Source organism: Drosophila virilis, chromosome X (assembly GCF_030788295.1).
Source record: "Drosophila virilis strain 15010-1051.87 chromosome X, Dvir_AGI_RSII-ME, whole genome shotgun sequence".
Taxonomy (NCBI): domain Eukaryota; kingdom Metazoa; phylum Arthropoda; class Insecta; order Diptera; family Drosophilidae; genus Drosophila; species Drosophila virilis.
In genome coordinates this window covers 11,909,398-11,932,530 of record NC_091543.1, presented here as the reverse complement: position 1 = coordinate 11,932,530, position 23,133 = coordinate 11,909,398, and the positions used below count along the sequence as shown (strand labels likewise).

General features: G+C 40.4%; 3 protein-coding genes across 6 annotated transcripts in view; 2 read left to right on the top strand and 1 right to left on the bottom strand.

The window, feature by feature from the left end:
* norpA (no receptor potential A) overlaps positions 1-20,581 on the bottom strand; it is a 64,187-nt gene extending 43,606 nt beyond the window's left edge. For 2 of the 3 annotated variants that reach the window (XM_032439632.2, XM_070208616.1), the window contains exons 1-3: positions 20,489-20,581; positions 19,929-20,104; positions 5,639-5,676 (exon numbers count right to left, since the gene is read on the bottom strand). The gene's annotated coding sequence lies outside the window, so the exon portion shown is untranslated. Of the gene's footprint in view, positions 1-5,638; positions 5,677-15,956; positions 16,361-19,928; positions 20,105-20,488 lie in introns of those variants that run through there. The other variant, XM_032439631.2, reaches the window with a different exon arrangement.
* LOC6633378 (uncharacterized) lies at positions 11,139-14,210 on the top strand. 2 transcript variants are annotated; one of them, XM_070208620.1, is made up of 5 exons: positions 11,139-11,327; positions 11,442-11,831; positions 12,505-12,861; positions 12,929-13,062; positions 13,473-14,210. In XM_070208620.1, the coding sequence occupies exons 2-5, from the start codon at positions 11,550-11,552 to the stop codon at positions 13,756-13,758; spliced, it is 1,059 nt and encodes a 352-aa protein (XP_070064721.1). In that variant the 5' UTR covers positions 11,139-11,327; positions 11,442-11,549; the 3' UTR covers positions 13,759-14,210. The 2 variants fall into 2 exon arrangements, with proteins under 2 accessions (XP_070064721.1, XP_002057331.1); XM_002057295.4 differs by having other exon boundaries at positions 11,398-11,831.
* A 2,029-nt stretch (positions 20,582-22,610) lies between the features above and the next one.
* On the top strand, positions 22,611-23,133 carry mRpL33 (mitochondrial ribosomal protein L33). The gene is made up of 3 exons (XM_002057294.4): positions 22,611-22,762; positions 22,832-22,935; positions 22,989-23,133. Exons 1-3 carry the CDS (start codon positions 22,722-22,724, stop codon positions 23,036-23,038), a joined length of 195 nt encoding a protein of 64 aa, XP_002057330.1. The 5' UTR covers positions 22,611-22,721; the 3' UTR covers positions 23,039-23,133.

Genomic DNA, 23,133 nt, shown 5'->3' with positions numbered 1-23,133 from the left:
TTGGGAAAGTTCACTTTTCAGTCATAAATTAATGTCTTAATAAAAATGTCTGCAGTGAATTGTCGCAGCACTTGGCTTAAATCGGCTTTAAACGGATGTGAAAATAAGTTTCGTAGACGACCCGAAAATGGCAACAGGCGCGCACACACACAGAGCACACACAGAACACGCACAACACACAAAAAGTAGACGGCGTCAACCAATGACAAATAATTAATTGCGCACAATTTTGGGCCTTGTGGGCTGACGCCATCCTTCGTCCACATTCTGTTCATCCTTTGCCTCTGCCCTCTGCCCATTCATTGAGAACATATCCATTTATAAATGGCACACACGCATATTTATGCCAAACCCCTTTGGCCGACCCTTTGGGCCTCGCGGGCAGCCACAATTGTTGCCTGTTGGCTTTTACCCCACGACACTCGACTTGAGGCGAATTGTGTAAATAATGCGATAGACTTGGCTGGGCAAAAGGACGCATCTCTCCCTCTCTCTCTCTCTCTCTGTCTTTCTGGCTCTCCCTCTTTCGCTCGCACACTACCCATCAGCCATTTCCATTCAACAATGTCTCGCATCAATGCGATATGATTTGATTGCACTTGTGAATCGGATACAGAAGCGGGCAGCTAATTGAAGAGCCTGCCAGGACGTTGATCGGGTCGATTAGACGCCGGTGCTTTGCCGATAATTGGCCTCATATCGAGATAAAGCCAACAGCCAAGTGGGCCAAAACTGTTGCCAATAGCAAAACGTTAAAGGGCACGGAAAAGATAAAACCTCGACTAGGCCTTTACTCTACAACAAGTTTCTAAATCGAAATGGAATTCGTTTATTATTCACATAAGAGCTTGTGCAAGCGCATAGACAGAATTTAAAATGCGAATTAACTATATATAGCATCTATGTAACAAATTTGAGAACTTTGACGCATAAAGTTACCAAGTTAGATGGCTGCTTTATCTAGAGGCAAGAGTTGCAGAACAAAGAGAAAAGTTCTAGTTCAACTTTTGCAAAAGTTTTGAAAGTCAATTAACAAATATTCAAAGATGTATTTAGAATTATAGATTCAGCAAACCTTAGGCCGCCTAACTTCTTCAAGCTTTCAAGTTCTACAGAAACATTTACTTGGCACATTACATAAAGTCGGGCATAAAAAACAAAAGGCAGAGATGGAAAAATAAAGCAGACTCCAGCTTGCGGCTTATTTGCGGGCCATAATGCCCCAATTTTAAATTTTCTAGACCAGCCAAGGCTGACCTTAGCTTTGGCCACATAATCCGTTGAGAAGCCTACATGCCAAATTTTGTAGGACTAGCACCAATAGATCCTGAGTTCGATGAGTCTTTATAGAATTACGGGCCGTCTTATATGGGAAGGATATGGCTCCATATCAAAGAAAGTATTTCTAGCTTTACGAATCTTGATCAAGATATGTATGCCTCACAAACGCCTGACTGACATGAATCCTTAAAGTTACAATCTTCAGATTGTAAAGGCGTCTCGGCTCGAATCCCGATGAATGATATATGTAAATAGCCTACTGCCTGTTACCCAGCAACAGTAAGCCCTTCTTCAATCATTTGCAGGGTATCAGTAGGCAAGGAGGCAAACAATGGCCGCCTTTCGGAGTCTGCATGTGACGGCAATGGCGACGCACAGCTGGAGACTTGTATTTTGTAAATCATTAGTCAACAAAATGCTGCTATTGCCAGCTGCCCCTCTCTCTCTCTCTCTCTCTCTCTCTCGCTGCCTCTCTTACACGCACTCACGCTCTCTCTCTCTTTCTCTCTCGCACTCTGTATCTGGTCTGGCCATTATGCGCGTTTGTCATCAGCAGCAGCCTGCACTAGATTAGACCGAGTGCAGTGTGCGATGTCATCAGCATTAAAGAGGCACAGGCCAGCAGCTGGAAGCTGGCGGAGAGATCGGCCAGATTCTTGGGATCTGTGAAGCATTTGCCAGCTGGGCGTGGGTCACAAAGGGTGACAAGCAAAAAGTAAGCAAAGCAAAGAAGCAGACATACACTTACATGCTCGAGTGCCCATATGCAGGTGTGTGTGTGTATGTGAGTGTGTGTGTGGCGTTAAAGATAAGCAGAAGACTGTGCTGGAGAGGTTGGCTGGCAGCAGGTGGAGCAAGGTCCTGGTGATGCTGGCTAATGATGCTAACATTAGGAGGCGCGTTTTATGTGTGTGCACGTAACGATGCTTACACAACACGCACACAATCACACACACACACACACACACACACTAACACACACGCACATACGGAAAGACAGTGTGAATGTCAAGGCAGCGTTGCGTTACATAAGCAACGCACAAATGTATGCTATGCTTTTTTTGATGGCCACGCAGCAAAGGTAAGGCAAGAAGACAGCCATTAGCGCGCTCTCTCTCTCTCCCTCTCCCACCTTCTTCCTCACTGTCTCTCTCTCTCTCTCTCTCTCTCTCGCTCACTCTGGCAGCAAGAGGTGTTGCTGCTGCTGCTGCTGTTTGTCGCCTCAAAAGCCATAAGCCTCGTCAAATTAACATGACGAAATGATGGCAACAACAACAACAACAACAACAGCTGGGCACTGAATGGATGTCAGGCTATAGATAAGGCATAAGGTGGTGGAGTGGGCGGTCTGGAGGTGTATGGTGGCAGGCTGTGATAGAGAGTTAATAGAGCCAACTGACAAAAGCTGCCAGCTCTTTGCTCAGCATGTGACAAGTGCCTCATAGATAAGAAGATACCACATAAACCATATCAATTCTAGACGTTCTCAACTAAGGCCAAAGCAAATTGGTTAACAAAATCGGTTTAAGAACAATTCACAGTTTTATCATAATTTTTTCACGAGATGACATAATGCATAACAAGAGACATCTTCGAGCGCATTAAGTATACGTATTCTAGATCAGCATCAACAGCCGATTTGATATTGCCATCAGTCCGATATGGTCGCCACGTCCGTCCAACTGTCTGTCCGTTTGTATACGAACTAGTTTCTCAGTTTTAAAGCTTTCATAGGAACGGTCCGTCGAAAAGTTGACGATTCGAACAGATATTCGACCAATAAAATGATGCGTTAACCGAGTTCTCACTGTAATTGTTTGTTTTTTTTTTATGCATATAAGTGAAGTTTTTCTTAAAGACATACTTAAATTAAGTTTATGTGTTCTGAACCTTCTCTTGTGCCGAATTAACATCAATTTATTTAATGTGCGCTAAAGTTTGGTTGGGTGTGTGCCTAAGAGGGTGTGTGCCTGTGTGCGCATGTGTTTGCCTCATGCAGTGGCAAATGCGATTGCATGCCGCAAATTCTAGGGCACAACAGTTGAGGCATTTAGGGTATTGGGCAGGAGCACATAAAAAGAGAGCGGGAGATAGAGCAAGGACTAGAGCGTGATGCATGAAATATTCAAAATATGACATGTAACTGTCATAATCAAGGAGCGGCTAGCAAAACTGTCCAACAGCCAGCAAGAAGGACGAGTGCCAGACGAAGGTGGGCCGCAGGACGCGAGAGTAGGGCAAAATGTAAGGAGCGTAAGGAGCGTAAACATAAGCTTACCCTCATAGTCATAGTTATGCCCTGAACCCATTGAAAATGGGTAAAAAGGGTATAATGCATTTGTGCATGTGTTTGTAACAGACAGAGGGAAGCATCTCTGACCTCATAACGTATATGTATTCTTGATCAGCATCAATAGCCGAGTCGATCTAGCCATGTCCGTCTGTCTGTCTGTCTGTCAGTATGTATGAATGCAAGGATATCAGAACCTATAATAGCTAGAGACTTGAAGAGACTTGATTTTAGCTGTAAGTCCTCATAGTCCATGTGCAGATCGAGTTTGTTTCCGATAATCGATAACTTACTCCGTTTCCTAGCAATCGATAAAAATCGAAATAACGACATCCTGTTTTTTGAGCAAATTGGGTGAATAATAAGAGCTAGAGTCACCAAAAGTGATATGTTTACTCAAGAATAGTATATATATATCAAGCATCTTTTATTTTATACCTATCGCCACCTTCCGGCTACCACCGCAGAGCTATAAATCAAGTTAATAACCCAGCTTGTATTGCCCACCAATTTAAGTCACAATTTTAATGCAATTGACCTTTTGAGAATACACAAATATTGTATGGTACAATAAGATATACTGTAGAAAATTTCAATAAGATCGGTTAAGAAACACACAGAAATAATTTATGTGGTTTGGCTGCGCACGTGTTTGAGGCAGCTAGCGCAAGTTCCAAGAATTTCTGTCTGCTTCGAATTCTATCAAACGCATTGTAATTGCGATGGTTTTCTGTGCTGCTATTCGTTTTTTTTTTTTTGCTCAATAAGACTTATTGTTGTGACTGTTGAGTAGAAGCAGTGGCAAGTGTTCAAGCTATAGCAACCTCTACTGCCAAGGGAACTTTTTTTTTTAAATTTATCTTTTTTAGTTTAAACGAGCGCGTAGCGCGAATTGCATTTGATGTTGGAATAAGAGGGTTCAGGGTATTCGCTAGTCGGGAGCTCCCGACTAGAACTTCTTACTTGTTTAATATCTGTTTAACATGTGAGTGGTGTTTCGTAGCACTGAGACAATTGTTGTTGTTGTTGTTGTTGCTGCTGTTCTCGTTGTTGTTTAGCCACAAAATCCCCAAAGTGATTATATTAATACAACATGAGCCACAAGTGTGCTGCATACATTCAAGCAAAACCTCAAAAACTATGCCAACTTTACACACACGCACACACGCACTCAGAGTCAAACGTTTAGTGGTGCGTGTTTGTGTGCGTGTGTGCGGTTGTGCGTGAAGTCTTGTTCAAAGCGAATCAGCATAAAATATAAAATATACATAAGCCAAATACTTAAGCAACTGTAATAAAATAATAATAAAAACACAAAAAAAAAAAAAAAAAAACAAAAGAATATTCTAGCTAAGATTGCCCGACTGGCAGATATCCTAAGCTCATCTGAAGCACTCTAGATTCCTGATTCGGCTGTTTGTCGTCCGATCCTTATGTTATTTTAAGGGTTAAAATATGACATACAAAAATGTGTTCATACCAAAGGCTGCACTCTTATGACACATATTTTTGCCGATAGCGAGCGCAATGTGGGATGATATTTATTACTGCATATGAAATTTTTTGCGTCAGGCTCTAAAAATCCTCGAGATATGTTTAAAAAAACTTGTCAATAAAGACAATGATCAACTCATCTATATATACTTGCTGCATTAATTTTATAGGTGCTAATATAACTTTTTAATAACATTTTGTTGAATAAACTAAAGTTGTTTACAACCCTTTGTGCACATTACATATGTGCAGGGTATAAAAGGTGTTCGAACCTTATAATAGAAATTTTCAACACTGTTTTTATCAAACTCACAAACAATTTAAATATGACACAACACTGTTCAACACTGTTATGCCATCTGTTTGCTATTTAGAAACACTGTTAAGTGCTGACAAATTCAGCCATATGCAATGCATATCAAGGTGGAAACTTTGTCAAATGAATAAAAAACCTATTATTAAAGCTGCTGGTAAATTTTGACAGGCAGTTTAGCTGCCATGTTACAGTGCTTGTCACCTTGCAAGGCAATGAAAGTATGTAAAAAAAAACTAAAGATTATTATTTGAACTTACGGCAACTTTTTGTTGAGTTTTGAGAAATACGTTAAGATCTGTAAAGAATAAAAAATTGTTTGTAGTCAATTTAAATGCAATTAATATAATATGATACAATTAGTATAACTATATCTGACTATATAAATCGATGAATAAATAAATATTACAAAAATTCTATAATAAAACGAATATATCGAAAAATTAGTATATTAAGACATAATTATTCAATATCAATCACAAATATAATTATTAATAATTATATTTGATGTTTTTGGTAAATTGTCATAAATATTATTAAATATTTATTTAGCTGGCTCGAGGTCCGGGATTTAATTAGTTAACATACTACATTAAAATTTCAGCTATATTTATTATATTATACTAATTATTTTTTATATATTGTTATTTGTAAAGTTCACAAATGGAAACTAACTTTCCCTTGGGTATTCAACTCAATTTGCTCCTCTGAGTCTCGTTTGCACAGCCGAATTCTGAGATTTGCTACAGTTTCGATTCATTTACAGAGCCTGGACAAAATTATGTATATGTATACATTATATATTTAAAGTATATATCAGATATATGTGTGTCTGTGTGTCTCTCTGTGTGTGTGTGTGTGCCAAGCCAAGAGTTCCCTGAACTTTTCACTCTGCACAATTGTTGCTGTAGCTGTTTGCTGATGTTGGCCTTAATTTGCCAAATCAAGCAATGTTATATATATATATATATATATGTTTTTCTTCGTTTTTATGATTTTTATGTATATATATATATATATATATATATATATATATTGTGAATGCCGAGAGGCATGAAATACGCGTGGCACTCAAAAAAAAAACGAGGAGATGGCTTCTGCACCAAGCCTTCGTGTGCGTGTGTGTGGGTGTGTGTATTTGTGTGTGTGTGAAGGTCGCCAGCGTTGCCGGGTTGCTGTTGCTGCACTCCAAATGTTGCCAGTTTTTACAGAGGCAGCGACACACAAACACACTCTCGCACACACACACACACACACACACAGACACACACCCACATTAAGAAATTGCCCCATAGCTCTGCCTAATGAACTAAATTTCCATTGCCTTGCTCGCTCACATCCAGAGGCTATCTCTTTCGCTCACGCCGTGTTGCGCGTTGGTTGCTTTTACGTTTTCTGGTTGAGCTGCTTCTGTGCCGCTGTTCTGCCAGATCTGGCAGGGCCTTAGGGGGAGGGGACTGAGCTGGCTCAGTTAGCAGCTCCCATTTCGCTGTTTATCCCTCGCCCGCTGTGGGCCACATTAACCTCTTTGTTAATCATTTATAAACAAATGCAAATCAAATAAAACACAAACAGCCAGCTGCTGGGCCAGGTAAACAGACTGGCAACCAGGCAGCCAGGCAGCCAGGTGAGCTGAGCCGCTGCTGAGCTGAAGCTGAGCCGGAGCCGGATCCGATGCCGGAGCCGGAGCCGGAGCTGAGGCTGAGCCAAAGCACGCGGCGAACGGCTATGCAAATAAACCGCCAGCAAATGAGCAGCAAAATGTCGGAAACAAAAAGGAAACAAAACATTAAAAACAAGAAAAGAGCCTTTCATTTTGAGGACTGCCCGACTTTGAGATACCCTCATGCTCAAAACAAAACAGAAGAGACAACCAAATTCCATTTTGTCAAGAACGCGAAGAGAAATATTTCTAATCTGTGTTTACCATAAAATAAACTTAGCTCGGGATCTTTGGCTCTATAAAACGTGAATGGAAAATCGATTTATATCGATTTATCGATTTTTATCGATCGATTTATCGATTTTATGAAAATGATTGACAGACAGCGAACAAGTCGGATATACCTATTGAGCATATCATTTGTATTAGTTAAGTCCAGAAAGACGGATATAGTTAGTTGAACATCCTCGACATCCTGATCCATATAAGGAGGCATATACTTTATGGACGTGGAGATGCTTGCGTCTGTCTCTTACATAAATGTGCACAAAACAGGTAGACCCTTTCGTTTTATACCATTCACAATGGGTACAGGCTATAAAAAACAGCAGCAGGAAGACAAAAGAAGACACATAATTTGCCAACAGTGGTGGGTCGAACGGGGGAGATGGGAGGGCGGGGGTCGGGGGTCGGGTACGCGGCTTAGCCTTATGCCAAGAAAATGCAGCAGCAAAAATTTAAGTGAACATTTTTATAATGCTCCACGCACCGGTTAGGGGATTAAGCCCGCCCACCTTTACCATGCTGAGTGTCTAGGTTGGGTGCGGGGGAGGGCCAAAGGGATGGGTGGGGTCGCAAGTAGGAGAGGGTTGGGCTGTCACAAAAATCATATAACCGTTGCGTGTCGAGCCGATTTTGGCAAATTTGGTAGCAAACAAGAACTTGTTGTGAGCTGTTCCTAAGACTTTTAAGGAAAATGCGCAAAATCCGGAATCTATACTTAGTTTAAGTACATATAGTACATATGGTCCGTGGAATATTTATATACATAATGTATATTAATCTTTAAAGTATTCTTTATTCATTTTTATAGACCACGCTTCTATAACCCGATGGCATAAGAAGGGGCCTATTGTCGAAATGTTTCTCTATTTAAAATACAAGTCAAATCAGCTCCAAATTGTTGTCAATCGAAATTTTGATCAACGTTGAAATCTAGATATATTTTAATATGAAGCATCCTTTAAGTTATTAACTATTTGCGTAGCTGGAAATAACAAAAAATATGGTCGCAAGTAAACTTCTGGCGCTTGTCACTAAATTTGCAGCCAAAACTGAAGAAACTTTTCAAGTTGAACTTTGCAAATAAGAATCCATAGTTTCCCTAGGCGAAATCAAGGTGAAAATGAAATTGTCACATCATTTTCTTCAATTCAGCAAACTTAACTAAAGCTGCCTGATACGCTTTAATGGCCGGGCATGAAGCTGGTTTTCATGAATATTTGCGACTTGTTTATAAATTTAAATAAGCCACGTTAACTTTGCACGGTGGCAACGCTGCAAATTGCATTTTGAGCTGTCACGCGTAGCGATTCGCTCAACTTTCTACGGTCTACAGCGGCCAGGACATGGACCAGGACATGGACCTGGCTCCGATTGACTTGCAAAAACTTTTAATCAATGTTGAAAAGTAAATGGGCCAGCGCGTGGCAGGGTTGACAGATTCTATGGCCTTTGCATGGGCTGAGTGGGTTAAGTTTTGGATGGGCGAATAGCCGGTAGAGTGTGTGGGGGAGGGTGGGGGGTGGGTGCTTGGTTTGGTCGTGGCAATTTCACAACTGCTTTCATATGCAAAAGATTCCAGTGGCGCCGAGGCGCATAATTAGTTTTGGCCAGCTGTCTATATGCGACTTGGCTTAGACTCAGCTTTCGGTTTTTCAATTCTTCAACTCTTTGGCAGCCGCCCGACCTACATATACCCTCTCGTTTTGGCATCCTGTTGCTGTTGCTGTTGCTATTGTCGTTGCCGGCAACTATTTAGCCCAGTTTTATGGGCTGGGCGTTGGTTAAGTGCGTATTGCCAGGAGTCTCGCATTTCGTTTGCCTAATGATATTTTAATTAATTATGTGCGCCAATCTTAGCAACAAGACACTTTGCTCCATTTATCGGCTTATCAATCTACCAGTTTATCAGTTTGGCAATTTGTTTTGTTGTTTTCTGGCAATTAGCTGAAATTTTGGCCAACATTTTCGGTGACATTGTGAACAGAGAACCTTGAACTTTTTCCTTTCCTTTTTTTTTTTTGTATACCCTAATCAAGCTGTGAGTCGCAAGTCGATCATCAGTCGATCCATCCTTGTCCATATAAGAACGAAAGTTTCAGGAGCTTTAGACAGCTTTCCCGCTAACAAATTGATAAATTTTGGATAAACGATCGATCTTGGAGCATATATTCTATGGTGCATACGATAACAGGTAATCAAAAGATAGTTTGAAGAGCTAGTCAGTGTTTATTTCATGCTATCGACATCCTTGCCATTTTGATAAATATCGATAAATATCGATTGGCCAACTACACTGAGCATATATATTGTATATATAATATATACGATTACATATGATCAAACGACAGTTCAAAGAGCTTAAGAACTAGTTCGAGCTTATTTCATGCTAACGACATCGTTGCCATTTTTATAAATATCGATAAATATCGATTAGCAATAGCTCTTTGAGCATATAACGTATAGAGCATACGATAACAGGAAAATAAAAGTTAGTGCAAAGAGCTTAAGAACTAGTTCAAACTTATTTCATGCTAACGGCATCGTTGCCATTTTTATAAATATCGATAAATATCGATTCAAGTCGTAGGAATAAACAATAAACGTCGATAATTAATATGGAGCACTTCTCGCAAATTTCAAAAGCAACATAAGATAACAATATTATTTTCTAGCAAATTTTCTTAGCAATAATTATGACAATATTGAGCAGCAGAGGCGAGAGGAAGCACAACTGTTGCCTAAAAGTGGAAAGCTTGCATCGCCAGGGTAGCTAATAGTCGCGCATGCCTGATTAGATAAGTTTTTCCTGTTTTTCTTTCATTTATAGTTATTGCAGGTAATTGCCTGCCAGGCGCCAACCCATCTGCCGCCATACAACCAATCCCTCCACCTCTCCATCTCCTCACCCACCCCCCACACACACACACATACCCACCCCCGAAACCGTCTGTACTTCCGGCCAAGGCTTTATCAGCAACTATGTTTGATGCCTGTCAACGCCAGCCCCCGCAACGGCGCCCCACTCCCCGCTCCACTGGCCCAATGCCATGTTTGCAGAGCGCTCAAACTGTCAAAATGGCGTGCGGCAACAACAACAACAACAACAACCAACAACAGTGTCAATAAGTCAATAATGTAATTTCTCATTTCATATTTTCTGTATATATTTGCCGTATATTTTTACATATAGATGAATTTATATACTTTTTTCTGCCCTAAATTGGTTTAAATAGCAGGCTTGATAAAAGCTTTGTAGAACTCTGTCTAACTATCCATCTATATATTTATCTATCTAAATCTTTATCTTTCTATCTATCTCTTTATCTATCCACCCATTCTTATCTGTGAGTTTTTTCTTTAAGCTCAGCCCAACTTTCTTTCAGAACATAAATTAAAGACATTCCAGCCATTTCCATCATATCTATTTCTATATCTATATCTATAATCTGATTGATTGATTGATTGATTAATTGATGGTCCAGGCACAGATCAAGATAGCTGAAATCGATCGTAGATCGTCTTTTGGTGAAAATTCAAATACCTTCGTGGAAAATGGGTGAAACCCGTATGCATGCAACATTTTTGAGAACAACCCGGCCTCAGACGAAAACAAATGAATACTTTTAAAACCTTTCAACTATCTCTTGAGATTTAATGTTAAAATTTGCCCGTGCTAGATTTGAGTAGACTTCATCAAAGTTTCATTGAAAGCATATGTGCTTTGACTTTCGATTCAGTTTGTAACAATATGATTAATATTTTTGGCTTTCATCTAATCTTCAAAATTTGAATTGAGATCAAATGTGCCGTGGAATTCGATTCAGTGACAGATGTGTGTGCGAGCGTGTGTGCTTGTGTGTTGTATATTGAGTATTCGGGCCTGATACAGGTCAAATTTGCCACTTTGGAATGAACACAAACAAACACATAAGTATACTAAAATCAAAACAATATCTGTACTTTTGGCCATCAGAATCAGAATTGAAAAGCAGCTGCCAACGGTAAGTTTACGCCAGTTCGGTAGACTTGTTGTAGACTTGTCTATTCCATGGCTTCGGCCTGCCCCTTTAGGCAAGGTCATGTCATCTCCTAACATTATAAGGGATATACCGCAGCGGCATATCGTCGGGCATACGCACACCCACAGCCACAACCACAGTCACAGTCACACCCTCATCCACACCCACACGCACACCCATAACCACAACCAGAACTGGAACGGCATGGAGCAGTCACTTAACCAGGACATCGAGGAGCTCAGCTCCACGTTTGAGAGAATGATGCGACCCCACAAAGCAAAATATGCCTATCCACGCCCAGCGACACCAACACCACAACGCATTCCGGATTCCCTCACTGCCAGCGGCATAGTGGGTCACACAATGGACATGCCCAGCCGCATGAGAGCCATCAAAGTCTTCAATGTGATGCTCGCCCGTCTCTGGCGACGACGTTGCGCCGAGGTCTGCGATTTGCATGAACTAGTTCGCAAATATCAAAGTAAGGTAAGAGGTGGAGTCATACGAGTATTCGACTAGCAGATACCTTAACTACAGCATTGAGCAGCTGTCGTTGTTATTCTATTACATCCCCTAGCTAGACTCTATGCGAATAGCTTTCCTGCCTCACTGGGCTGTCTGTGGTCCGATCTTTATGAAATGTTTTAGGGCACACGAGAGAGTGTTCATACCCGGTCGCAAGGCTCGACCTGGGTTATTCCCCAACTGTAGCTAAGCTAGGTCAATCCAGTGCCTAAAATGTTCCAGCTGTGCTTTAGGATTCAATTTTAGATGAATATTATGGAAAAGGAGTGCAGTTGTCGATATAAACTTCAAATCTGTGTAATCGATAAATATCTATAGAAGTTTTTGAGCATATTTCGCAGTGCTTGAGTCACAAAATTTATAGCAGAAGTGATCCTATAGCCGCACAAACGAAAGTTAATATAATTTCCTTAAAAATTCGTCTTATTTAACAAAAGATCGATAAATATCGATAACCAAACAATGTTTTTTTGGACATATCTCAAACACCACGAAAGTGAAAACACCAAAGCCATCTTAAACATGCTCGTAGATGCACAAGCAAGTCAAGTTATTGGACACTAACTTAGCTTATGCCTAGCTCGATAGTTATCGATACCTCACTTAAGCACAAATATCCATCCCGATTCCCCAGGCAAGCACAATGCGAGACGATCTGTTTTTGCGCAACAAGATGATATGCAAGGAGCAACGACGTTGCGATCGGCTGGAAATGGAACTGCGTCAGGTTAAATATGCGGCAGAGCTAAGCTCTCAGGGATGTGTCACAATTGAGAACGCGCTGAATGTGGTGCGCAGAAAGGAGGCGAAATTGCGAAGGGATCTGCGAGCAAAGACCCAGGAGTGCAGCAATTTTGCCGAATTGCTCAACGTAACAAAAACTGAAATGTTTCGCGAGCTAACAAAGTTCCGGCAATGTGCCCAAGAATTGGCTGAGCAACAGCGACAGAATCGCATTCTAGAGATACGCAATGCCGAACTGGAGGACGAGGTAAGTGTTGTTGATTGCAACTAAAACAAAAGCAGTTCGCATAATTTAATTATCTCAATATCCAAAGCTTTTAACACTTAAGGATCGCTTTCAGTCGCAGCATGACGATATTGTCGTGGCTGTGCATTTAAAGCAGGAGAAAATAGATGAGGCATACGAGACCCTCAAGGGCTATGAAGAGGAGCTAGCAGAATTAGAACTGTAAGTATATTTATTTCAATTTCTAACGCTCAGCTCAGCTCTGCTCTGTGAAACATTTTCAATATCTACAATAAATAGTCCTTAAATCTATAATCGATAAGTGTCAGATACATCTTACATCTCTTATCGCATCACAGAAGCTCTTTGCTATACAACTTACACTTTTCACTCTCTTCTATAACATAAAATATGTCTTCATTAAAACAAGGGAATCTCTTCTTCTATACTTGTTGTATGACAAAAGCTCTTTGCTATACAACTTACACTTTTCACTCTCTTCTATAACATAAAATATGTCTGTATCAAAACAAAGGAATCTCTGCTTTTAGACCGTGTGCATGTCAGAAGCTCTTTGCTATATAACTTAAATTGTATCTTTCCCTTTTTCTTTTCTCTTCCCCCTCGCACAGCAAACACAACGAGCTGCTGAAAGAGAACAACGGCGATGCCATACTGCAGGAGATCGGCAAAATGGAACGAAAAATCGGAATGGTTCGCTATGTGATATGCTTTATAAACACGCGTCGCTGGCGGCTGTTGCGAGCGTCGTGGCCGAACTTCAAGTGCATTGCATACGAGATAGTTGCCCGATTTCTGGACTATATACTGAACAGTCCGTTATCGATGCCAACGCTGCCAGTTACATCGGTGGGCATCTATTTGACAGTTATGTTATTGATAGGCGCCTTGTATTGAGGATATATATATATATGTATACACATATATATATAGATATTTATATATGGAGGGTATATACATATTTATCAGTTATATCGAACATGAGTTGGGAATGAAGCAGGCCTTGCCATCGGGCAATTTCTCTATATATATATATGTATGTATAGCATATGTATATATATATAATATATACATATATATATATGGATTGGTGAATGTTGTAATTTCAGTTTTAACTTCTTATCTCTTTCGTTTCCATTTTTTTTTTTCTCGTAAGTTTATCACTAGATCCAACCAAAATTGTTGTCAGATAAAGTGAACCAAATTGTCATCTGGATGTATTTCTTATCTATGTGTATACTTACGATTCCAAAGTACCCTCGTCCATCAACTAGAATATAGATCCAACAAAAACAAAAACAAAAACAAAAAACAAACTTATAATAAACATATTGACAAAAATCGGTAACCAAATTTCTATTAATAAAGTCCAATAAATCGAACTGTGTTCGTCTAGGGTATAGCTTGCCGGTGATAAAAAAAAAGAGTATCTTGGCAAAATCAATATAGCTTCTAAATATTCTTTATCAGTAACGAAATAATCTCATGCTCGCTATATCAAGATATTTAGAGGGTATCCTTAAGCCTTCTGCTCCATTCAATCAGAATTCCTTTTTTTTTTTGCCTGATTGCCTGATTTTTTCACCCTTAAGACCTCAAATTTGTATATGGATTAAAATATTCACTCAAAAATGATGAATGAACTTATTAAAAGTGTGGAAAATATTAAAAGCGGCTGTCAACAGGGTATTGCCTAGTCGTGCTAGTGTGGCTGGCACACATTAATTATTAACTCAATTAGCGCATAGTACAATAATTGTCAGTATAGTTATTGACAGGAAGGTGGGTAAGCAGGGGGGTTGGGGGTGTGTGTGTGGGGGGTATGTTGCCTCCAGCTGGTGACCACAAAGACAAACAGCTTCTGACATTTGCACAGCTCGTTCGGTGAATTGAGCTGAATGCGCAAATGGAAATGGAAATGGAAATCGAAATTGAAATGGAAATGGTGGAAAATATTCTCATCATTCTAATGCCAGGTAACAAAAACAAACAACAACAACAACAAGCATGATATGTGAAAGGTGCAAACCGCAGCGCGACTTTAATTAAACAAAATAGTTTGCAATGTAATTCAATATGCCGCGTGCTTATAACTTCAGGTGTCTGCGTGTGCGTGTGTGTGTGTGTGTTGTGTGCGTGTGTGTGTGTGTTTGTGTATGCCAGAGGCACATAAAACTATCAGCAAACACCTGTCGACTATTTGTATTGTCGAGTCGAAAACTTTTTGCGCTTGTAAGTTATAAATGTTGCTATGGAGAATATTTTAATTGTTGCTTGCATTTTATAATTCTAGATTATTATCTAATAATATCATGGCAATTATCTATCGTTAATATGCCTGAATATACGTATTATATTCGACTCGTCTAGTTTGGGGAGGTCTCTTGAGTCTAACATACCCATTAAATGTTCGTTTTTCTTCAGTTATTCGTTTTATTTTGCAGGGATTGTGAAGTAAGAATTGATTGGGTAACATTCCGACATTTTTGTACCCTGTACATATGGGGAAATTGGTAACAAGTGTATATTGCTTTTGTGCATATCTAAGCTATGTTTGCACAAAATCATTATACCCTAGAGAATAGTATGTAGAGATAAAGTATCTTCCATTTTATAGCTAATGCTGCCCCGTGCCCCATCCTGACATGAGGACAAATTGCACTTGCTGTTGGAGGGTACAGGGTATCACCTAGTCCGACACTCCCGACTAGATCACTCTCACTTCCCTAACATGTTATTTGATATGTCACATATTTTTTTTATCGCTTTTTATAAGCAAAAGGTTATGTCTGCAAGGGTATTAAGTCTTCGGCGTGCCGAAGGTATTTCTTCTTTCTCGTTCTTTCTTTTTTTTTTAATATTACAATCTTACGTTTGAGTTATTTATGAATTAATATTCTCCAGTTTAGTTAGGGTATGACACAATGCTGCTTTTACCGTTTGTAACAGTTATGAAAAGGCATATGCATATATATATACATATACATACATACTCGGCAAGAGTGCTCGCAAAACCGACCAACTCAAGTTAGGTAAAATAGTTGCATACAGTTTGAACAGCACTGTGCTCGAAAACCACACACACTCACACTCACCTGCGAGACGCTCGCAATGGCGCGCGTTCGTGCTCTCTCTCTCTCTCTCTCGCTCACGCTCTCTGGTTTGCTTTTTGCGGTTGGCTGCTCTTTAAGCAATTGCCACCTGCTTGTTGTTTTTGTAATTGCTATGCCTGGCGAATTTGTTGCACTTTTATCTAACAGAGACAAGCACACGCACACACTAGAGCAAAACAGCAACAAAAAAAGAAAAGAAAACCACGTAAACAACAACAACATTTGGAGATCAACTCAACAACATTTCGCACAGCTTCGCGTAAACTTGCATGTCTATTTGTATGTATGCATGTATGTATGTGTTTAGCAGGTTTAGGTATAACAATTAACCGTATTTGAAGCTTCTTAATTTTGCCCTGCCAAACAATCGAAACTGAAACACGTTGCCGTCGTCGCCGTGACGCGGTCTCTGTATGTTTTTTTTTTTTTTTTTGCTTTTTAGTTGTGTTGTGTTTAATAGGCAATGTGCGCGCGATTGCGAGTGCGAATGCGAGCGGGCTAACGGGAAAAGCTCAGCCAAACAACTGACCGGCTGAGAGCGCAACAATGGATACGCACGCCTTGCAGTCGCTGCTCTCGTCACTGCCGCCGCCTCCACCGCTGCCGCCGCCGACGAACAAATTGGTTTATCAAAGCACAACGAAGACGAAAGTGTAAAAGAGTTGTGTGTGTGTGTGTGTGTGTGTGTGTTGAGAGAGTAGGAAAGAGCGTGTGCGTGGGTGACGATCGAGAGAGCGAGAGAGTATAATTGCGTTCTCTCACACTATTCAACGTATTCATATCTCTATCTTGATATGTGTGTATGTGTGCAATGAGTGTGCGGCCGCTGTAACAGCAGCAATTGTTTGTTATTGTTGCTTTATTGCACAATCTTCACATCAAGCAGCCAGGAAAACAAACAAATAAAAGAGCACAGCGAATTGACCGCTGAGCAAATACCCTGCAATCAATGCACATGTCTATTCAAAGAGCTTTAAGCTCTGAAGTAGATTTAAATAACTTTAAATCAGCATGCTTGCAAATAAATATCAATTCTTTTATATCAGAGATAGTTATTTGCATATTAAACAATATATCCATTGCTTTTAAATAAGCTAGGGTATTGCCAGATCAACCAACAACATGTTTTTTGCTTCTGTTTCGCCATTTGTCTTCGCATATGTGAACATTGCTAAAGGCGGCAAAAAAAAAAGAAACAAGTGGCTGCACTGACGCCCTGTGCTGCTCAAACTGTACTATGCTGCAGCGGCCGATCCAGAGCACCGCTACCAGGGAGAGCATCGAGAGAGATGGCGAGTGCGTGTAATTCTTTTTTTTTCTATTTTTTTTTTTTGCTTATTTTTAATGGGTCTTTGCACAATTTGCTTATGTATGTGCTTTTGTGCCAGCCTTCTCGCACCTCTCACACTTCGTTCCATTCTATTGTGTTTGCGTCGGCTTTGCGCGTAAGTAAATTTCTTCTAATTTAATATTTTGTTTACATTATTTATTCATTTACTTATGTAGCTTGTGTGCCGCGCGCCCGCTACCCACTGCCACCCACCCACACGCCTCTGCTTCGGTCGCTGCCGCAGCTTCCCTGCCGACACATTTGTTTATTTACGCGTTTCACCTGCCAGTCAGCGTCGACGTCGACGTCGCTGCTTTTTGGCTGCTTATTGCTTGAGCCACAGCTTGAGCAGCGCAGTCAGGATGCGGCTGATCTTGCTGAGCTTTTGCGAAAAAAGATTTAAATAATATAACAGGTATATGAACGTGAAATATGTTAAAATTGACAGCAACTGTTATTGCTCTGTTAAAGCACTGCAGCAACTGTTATTGCGCTGCAGCAACCCTGTTAAAGCACATAGCTAACTGTAAAATGCTGCGATATAACTGTTTGTGCCGACTGATTGATTGACTAACTAAATGATTGATGATCAATGCGCAGCCCAAACCGTAAGAGCTAAAAGACGACATTTAACTAGGTAAAAATGAATTTGAAAGCCGCTTTCTAACTTTTCGCCAATACACCCCTTTCGGGTGGTAATTGGGATATGTATTTCACCTATTTTAAAATTCCACCAGCATCTGAGGAAAACGAGCGGAAAGTGATTGTTTGAGTTAGTTTCTTCGTAGAAATTCGATGTATCTGTGTGGAAAATGACCGACAAAAGTCGACCAAATACTAGAGATTGCCACAAGCCCAAGCAAATAATTGGATAGCTATTTCATGGAATTCCCAAATGCCATGCTGGAAAAGGGGGTTAAGAACGGACTATGAATGTTAAGTAAAACACTTGACTCGGAACATCAGCTGACATTGTCTCGAAAAACATAAACATAATACCCGTAATGTTACGTGGACATACATACACAGATTTCTAATTATTTCGACTCTTGTTTCAGCGATTTCTACGTAATGGATTTATTTTATTTTATATATTTCTTTTTCAATTTCTATTTTACTTCTAACTGCTTATACCTTATCAAATGTATTCCACGTATTTTCATTTGAGTTTCGCTTCTCAATTTTCTCATTAATGTTTACAATGGAAACCCTAGAGTCGACAGGTCTCATAGTCTTTCGCCTTGAAATTCAACACGCCCTGGAAACCCTTGGGCAAGTTTCTTGGTATTACAAAAATGTATTTAGCTGCTTTTTCTACCTTAAGGGAATTAAACGAATAGCTGAAATTTTAAATACATTTTGAAAAACAAACTAGTTCCGCGAATTCCAAAACAAGGGAAAGAAAAGACCATTTAATATGAAAATTGCTCGACCATTAGAAATGAAACAAAAGCCTTTCATTTCAATCACGTTCTGCAAACATGTTGCTTCTCGAATCTGTAAAGTTTATGTAGACAAGGTCTGAATATAACGGTATAGATGCTTACATAAGGCCAAGAAACGTGCTCTAAACAAAGTTACTCGACTGGCAAACACCCTATAATTAACGTTAACAATATCCCACTCCGAAAAAGTCGCTCTTAAATAACTTATTTGCTAGTTTCTGATTATCTTCTAATAAACTGAAATATTCTAGAAATGTGTGCAGCTACAAATGGAAATGGTAAATGTGTTTCAAGAAAAGATTTGAATATTGAAATAAATTTGGAGAGAGACTAAAACCAGCTTAAGCCAAACGATAAACAAGCAGAATAAGAATAGGAACAGGCCTGTACATATATATATACATATATATGCATGAAGGCGTCGCCAGTCTGTAATGCATGCTGCTCGAACAAATGGATATACCCATCATTTTCCACTGGGTGAAGGGTATGTAAAATGGAGTTTATAGGTAAATTAATATATGCCGTGATAATAGTTAAATGTACACCCAGAAATTATAATTTCTACGTAAAAGTAACAACAATAAATTAACGTGAAAATAGATTGCAAATAAAACGCTGACAACGACTACGACGCGGACGGCAACGGCGACGGCGACGGCGACGTCGACTGTAAAACTGTAAAACTGTAAATGCAATTGCGTGGGCGCATGGCCAAGGACGCTGTCGAGAGTATGAGAATGGCAATGGGCATAAATGTTAGAGAATGTTGTGGAGTTGAGGGGAGGGGGGGGGGGGGGGGCTTGGGGATTGCTAGGGACAGGGTTAGCTATGCTGCGTGCGTCTGACAATTGCGGACATTTTAATTAGTTGTTATTGTGGCGCGCTTTTTTTCGGCTGCATTTGAGTTGCGTTTGCCGAAGACGCGCCTAAAAGCGCGCTGCAAAAACATGAATCGCCGCATTCACACACACACACGCTCACAAACAAATAACAGCGAGACTTAACACAAACACAGACACACACACACACACACACATAACGGGCAGCCAGCGGCCAGAGATAGGAACAGCGCAAAAGAGAGCGCGCTGAAGCTGGAATTGTATGGAATGCAACTGTTTTTTTTTTTTTTGTTTTTTCTTTTATTATTATTTTTTTTCATTTGGTTTGAATGCTTACCGCCGTCGACGCTGACGCTGGCGTCTGCTGCACTGCCGCTAAGGCGGCGTCTACAAATACAAAATTGTGTCTGTGATTTGTTGTTTATATATAATTTGTTTTATGATTTTTGACTTTTGTTGGGCTCTGCACATTTATTTATACGGCTAGCATTTTGTTGTTGTTTAATCAAATTGCTGTTAACACATAAAAAAAAAATTGACAACAAAAAAAAAAAACCATCAGAAATAGTAAGAAAAAGTTGCCTTACGCTTTTTATTTACACGCAAAAAAAAAAATAACAAAAATGTTCTGTTATTGTTTACTGTTTACTGTTTTTTAATTTTGATTTGGACTTGGCAACAACAAGAAGAATAGCAAGAACTATTAGCAGCTCGCACTAATTGTGTGTTTGTTATTGTTATTATTGTTGTTGTTGCTGCTGCTGCTGCTGCAGGAGGCAGCAGAAATGCGCGTGCTTTAAGTTAAGCTGTTGTTGTTGTTGTTGCCGCTGCTGTTGTGCTCAATGCCTGCTTTTTTGGGCTCGCCTTCACATTTGTAAATAGGCAACTTTTTCTTACTTCTCCTGTCTACTTTTGTTTATCGCACTAGGCAGAGTATTGCGCGCGCTTCGCATCCGCCTCGCACGAGTGTCGTTGATGAACTGAATTTGCGTTTATTTACACGATGACGTTGCCGTCAGCCGTAGAGAGCTTTAGCTACAGCTTCAGCCCTATCCGCGTAAAAAGCTCTACAAGTGCGACGACAACAGCAGCTGAACATTTTGTGTGTTGTGCTTGCTGTTTGCGACCAACAGTCGTGTCCACCCAAATAGTGCACGCTCACAAGTTCAACATATGGCGGCCTAAGCTGAACATATTACATACAATTTATATATATATATTTTATTTATATCAATAAGCTACGCATGTTAGCCTGTTTGGGCACATGAATTTACATATGATATAGCACGCACGCAATATTGTTAGTCTACTTTTATGGGCTGCATTGTGACAAAGCCGCGCGTTAGCTTCCGTGTCTGTGTGTGTGTGTGTGTGTGTGTGTGTTATGCTCGCTCATGTTTTTGTTTGGTTTCTAAAGCTGGCGCTAGAAAAAGCTTGGCTGCATTCAAGGCAGCAAGGCTTTCGCACAGGTGCGAGCGAGATGCTGCACGTGCTTTTTGGCATTAGTGTTGGGCAACGTGGGTTAGCACGTGAGCAACAACAGCGCATAACGGCAAATTACCGCTCTTACAGCTGCTGCCTAAACACGCAATCTGATTATCTTAACTATTATGCACATACATACATATACTTATATTAATATGTTTGTGATTGCGTTAATTTTCGTTTATTCAGCTCTTGTTGCTGCCGATGCTGTTGACCTTACCTTCATATGGTAATAGGTCCAAGAACAGCATCACTCCCACAACAACAACAACAACAACAACAACAACAGCAACCACCAACAACAACGGCGCAGCCAGCCATCAGCGGCAACAATACCGTAACAGTCGAGTCACAGTCATTGTCGGCCGGATTACACATTTAAGCTTTTGTGCCAATTGGCGTCATTGTTTGAGGTTATGTGTGCGTGCAGACGAACCGAAGTGTGCTCGTGTTTCGTCCTCCTCTCGCTTTGACCCTGACAATGAGCGCCCCGGTGCGGCATTACTTGCTATGTATTCATTTAATTTAATTTGTATCAGCTTAAGCTATTTAACGACCAGCGCAACAAAACGGAAACGGAAAGGAAACACAACATACACACATACACACACACACACACACAGACTCACATCCCCCTCTTGATGCTCAGGCGGCGACGGCGGCGTTGGCGGCCACGTCGACGACGGAAGTCTAGTCATGCGCCTGCTGATGGTTGGCAGCGGTGTGACTTGACTTTGTCCAGTCAGCCGCAACCAAGGGCAGGGGCACCGGCGGCACCACCGGGCCCAGACACGGGACACTTTGACGCTGTTACGTGGCGTTCGCGCATTGTTTGCTTTGCTTTAAATGTACGCTAATTTGATTCGTAAGTGGATTAAGTCTTGCCTTGTGCGGGCTTCAGGGACACGTGGGTGCACTTGACTTACATATTTGCAGAGGGCTTAGTTAGGTTTAGTGCTAGTTCAAGGGCATAATTAATCAAATTGAGCAAGAGCAAATCAAATGCAAAACATTTCAAATTTTGCGCGCTTACAGCACTGGGCATACGCACTGCAATCGATAACATATGTGCTCGCCAATGTCCTTGCAGCATCAGCTGCTTGTGGAATATTGTTTTGTGCGGCGCTAACACGGATATGTACATGACTTGCACAAAAGTTGGTCATAAATTCCGATTGAATGGCGTCTTAAACTTCAAGAAAGAAAAACAGAAAATAAAATTGTTAAATAGTTGCAACTCGTTTTGAATTGCGCGCTTTTACAGCACTGAGCAATCGATAACACAAGTGCGCGTTTACCTCTTGGCAGCATCAGCCATGAGTTACATTCAATCAGCAGCTAAAGTCAAATGAAGTGAACGATAACAAGGTGTTCCCAAAACGAATAAGTAAACAAGCTAATATACTTAAGACAAAGCGAAAGAAGCTTAGTAAAAGCAGCTCGTTTTGAATTGCGCGCGTCTATTGCCAAGACCACTAAGCATACAATATATTTTCTAGTTTTACAACACTATATATCGATATACTACGCACACGTTGTCAGCTGTTTGTGGTATTTTTTAGTGCTTTTTTCTTCTGTCGGCTTGCACAACAATTTGCATGTGTTCTCTGAAGTAATTTGATAAATTCACTAAATTGTTACCAAAATGAGGCTCACTAATGTGCTGTTCAAGAAAGTAAAGAGCAAGTGAGTGATTGGCCTATAAACAAAACAAATAACCAGCCGTGCCTAATACACAAAATCGTACATTTACAGGCGCATCATGGTGGTGCTCGAGAGCGTGGTCAGCGGCCATCAGTTCAATGCGTTCCGCGAGCGCCTCGCGGACAAACTGGAGCTGATACGCTTCGATCCATACAGTGAGTGATCCACAAATATAAAGCACAATTATATTACAATTCACCTCTTACAGTACAAAAGGAGAGCTTGTATCGCGAGCGGAAGAAAATTCGCAGCGCTTAAGGTAAAACGTGAACGCGCAGACCCACAAAATGTAGTTTTTTGTTTTCTTTATACACACATACATATATTAATACATATATATATATATATATATA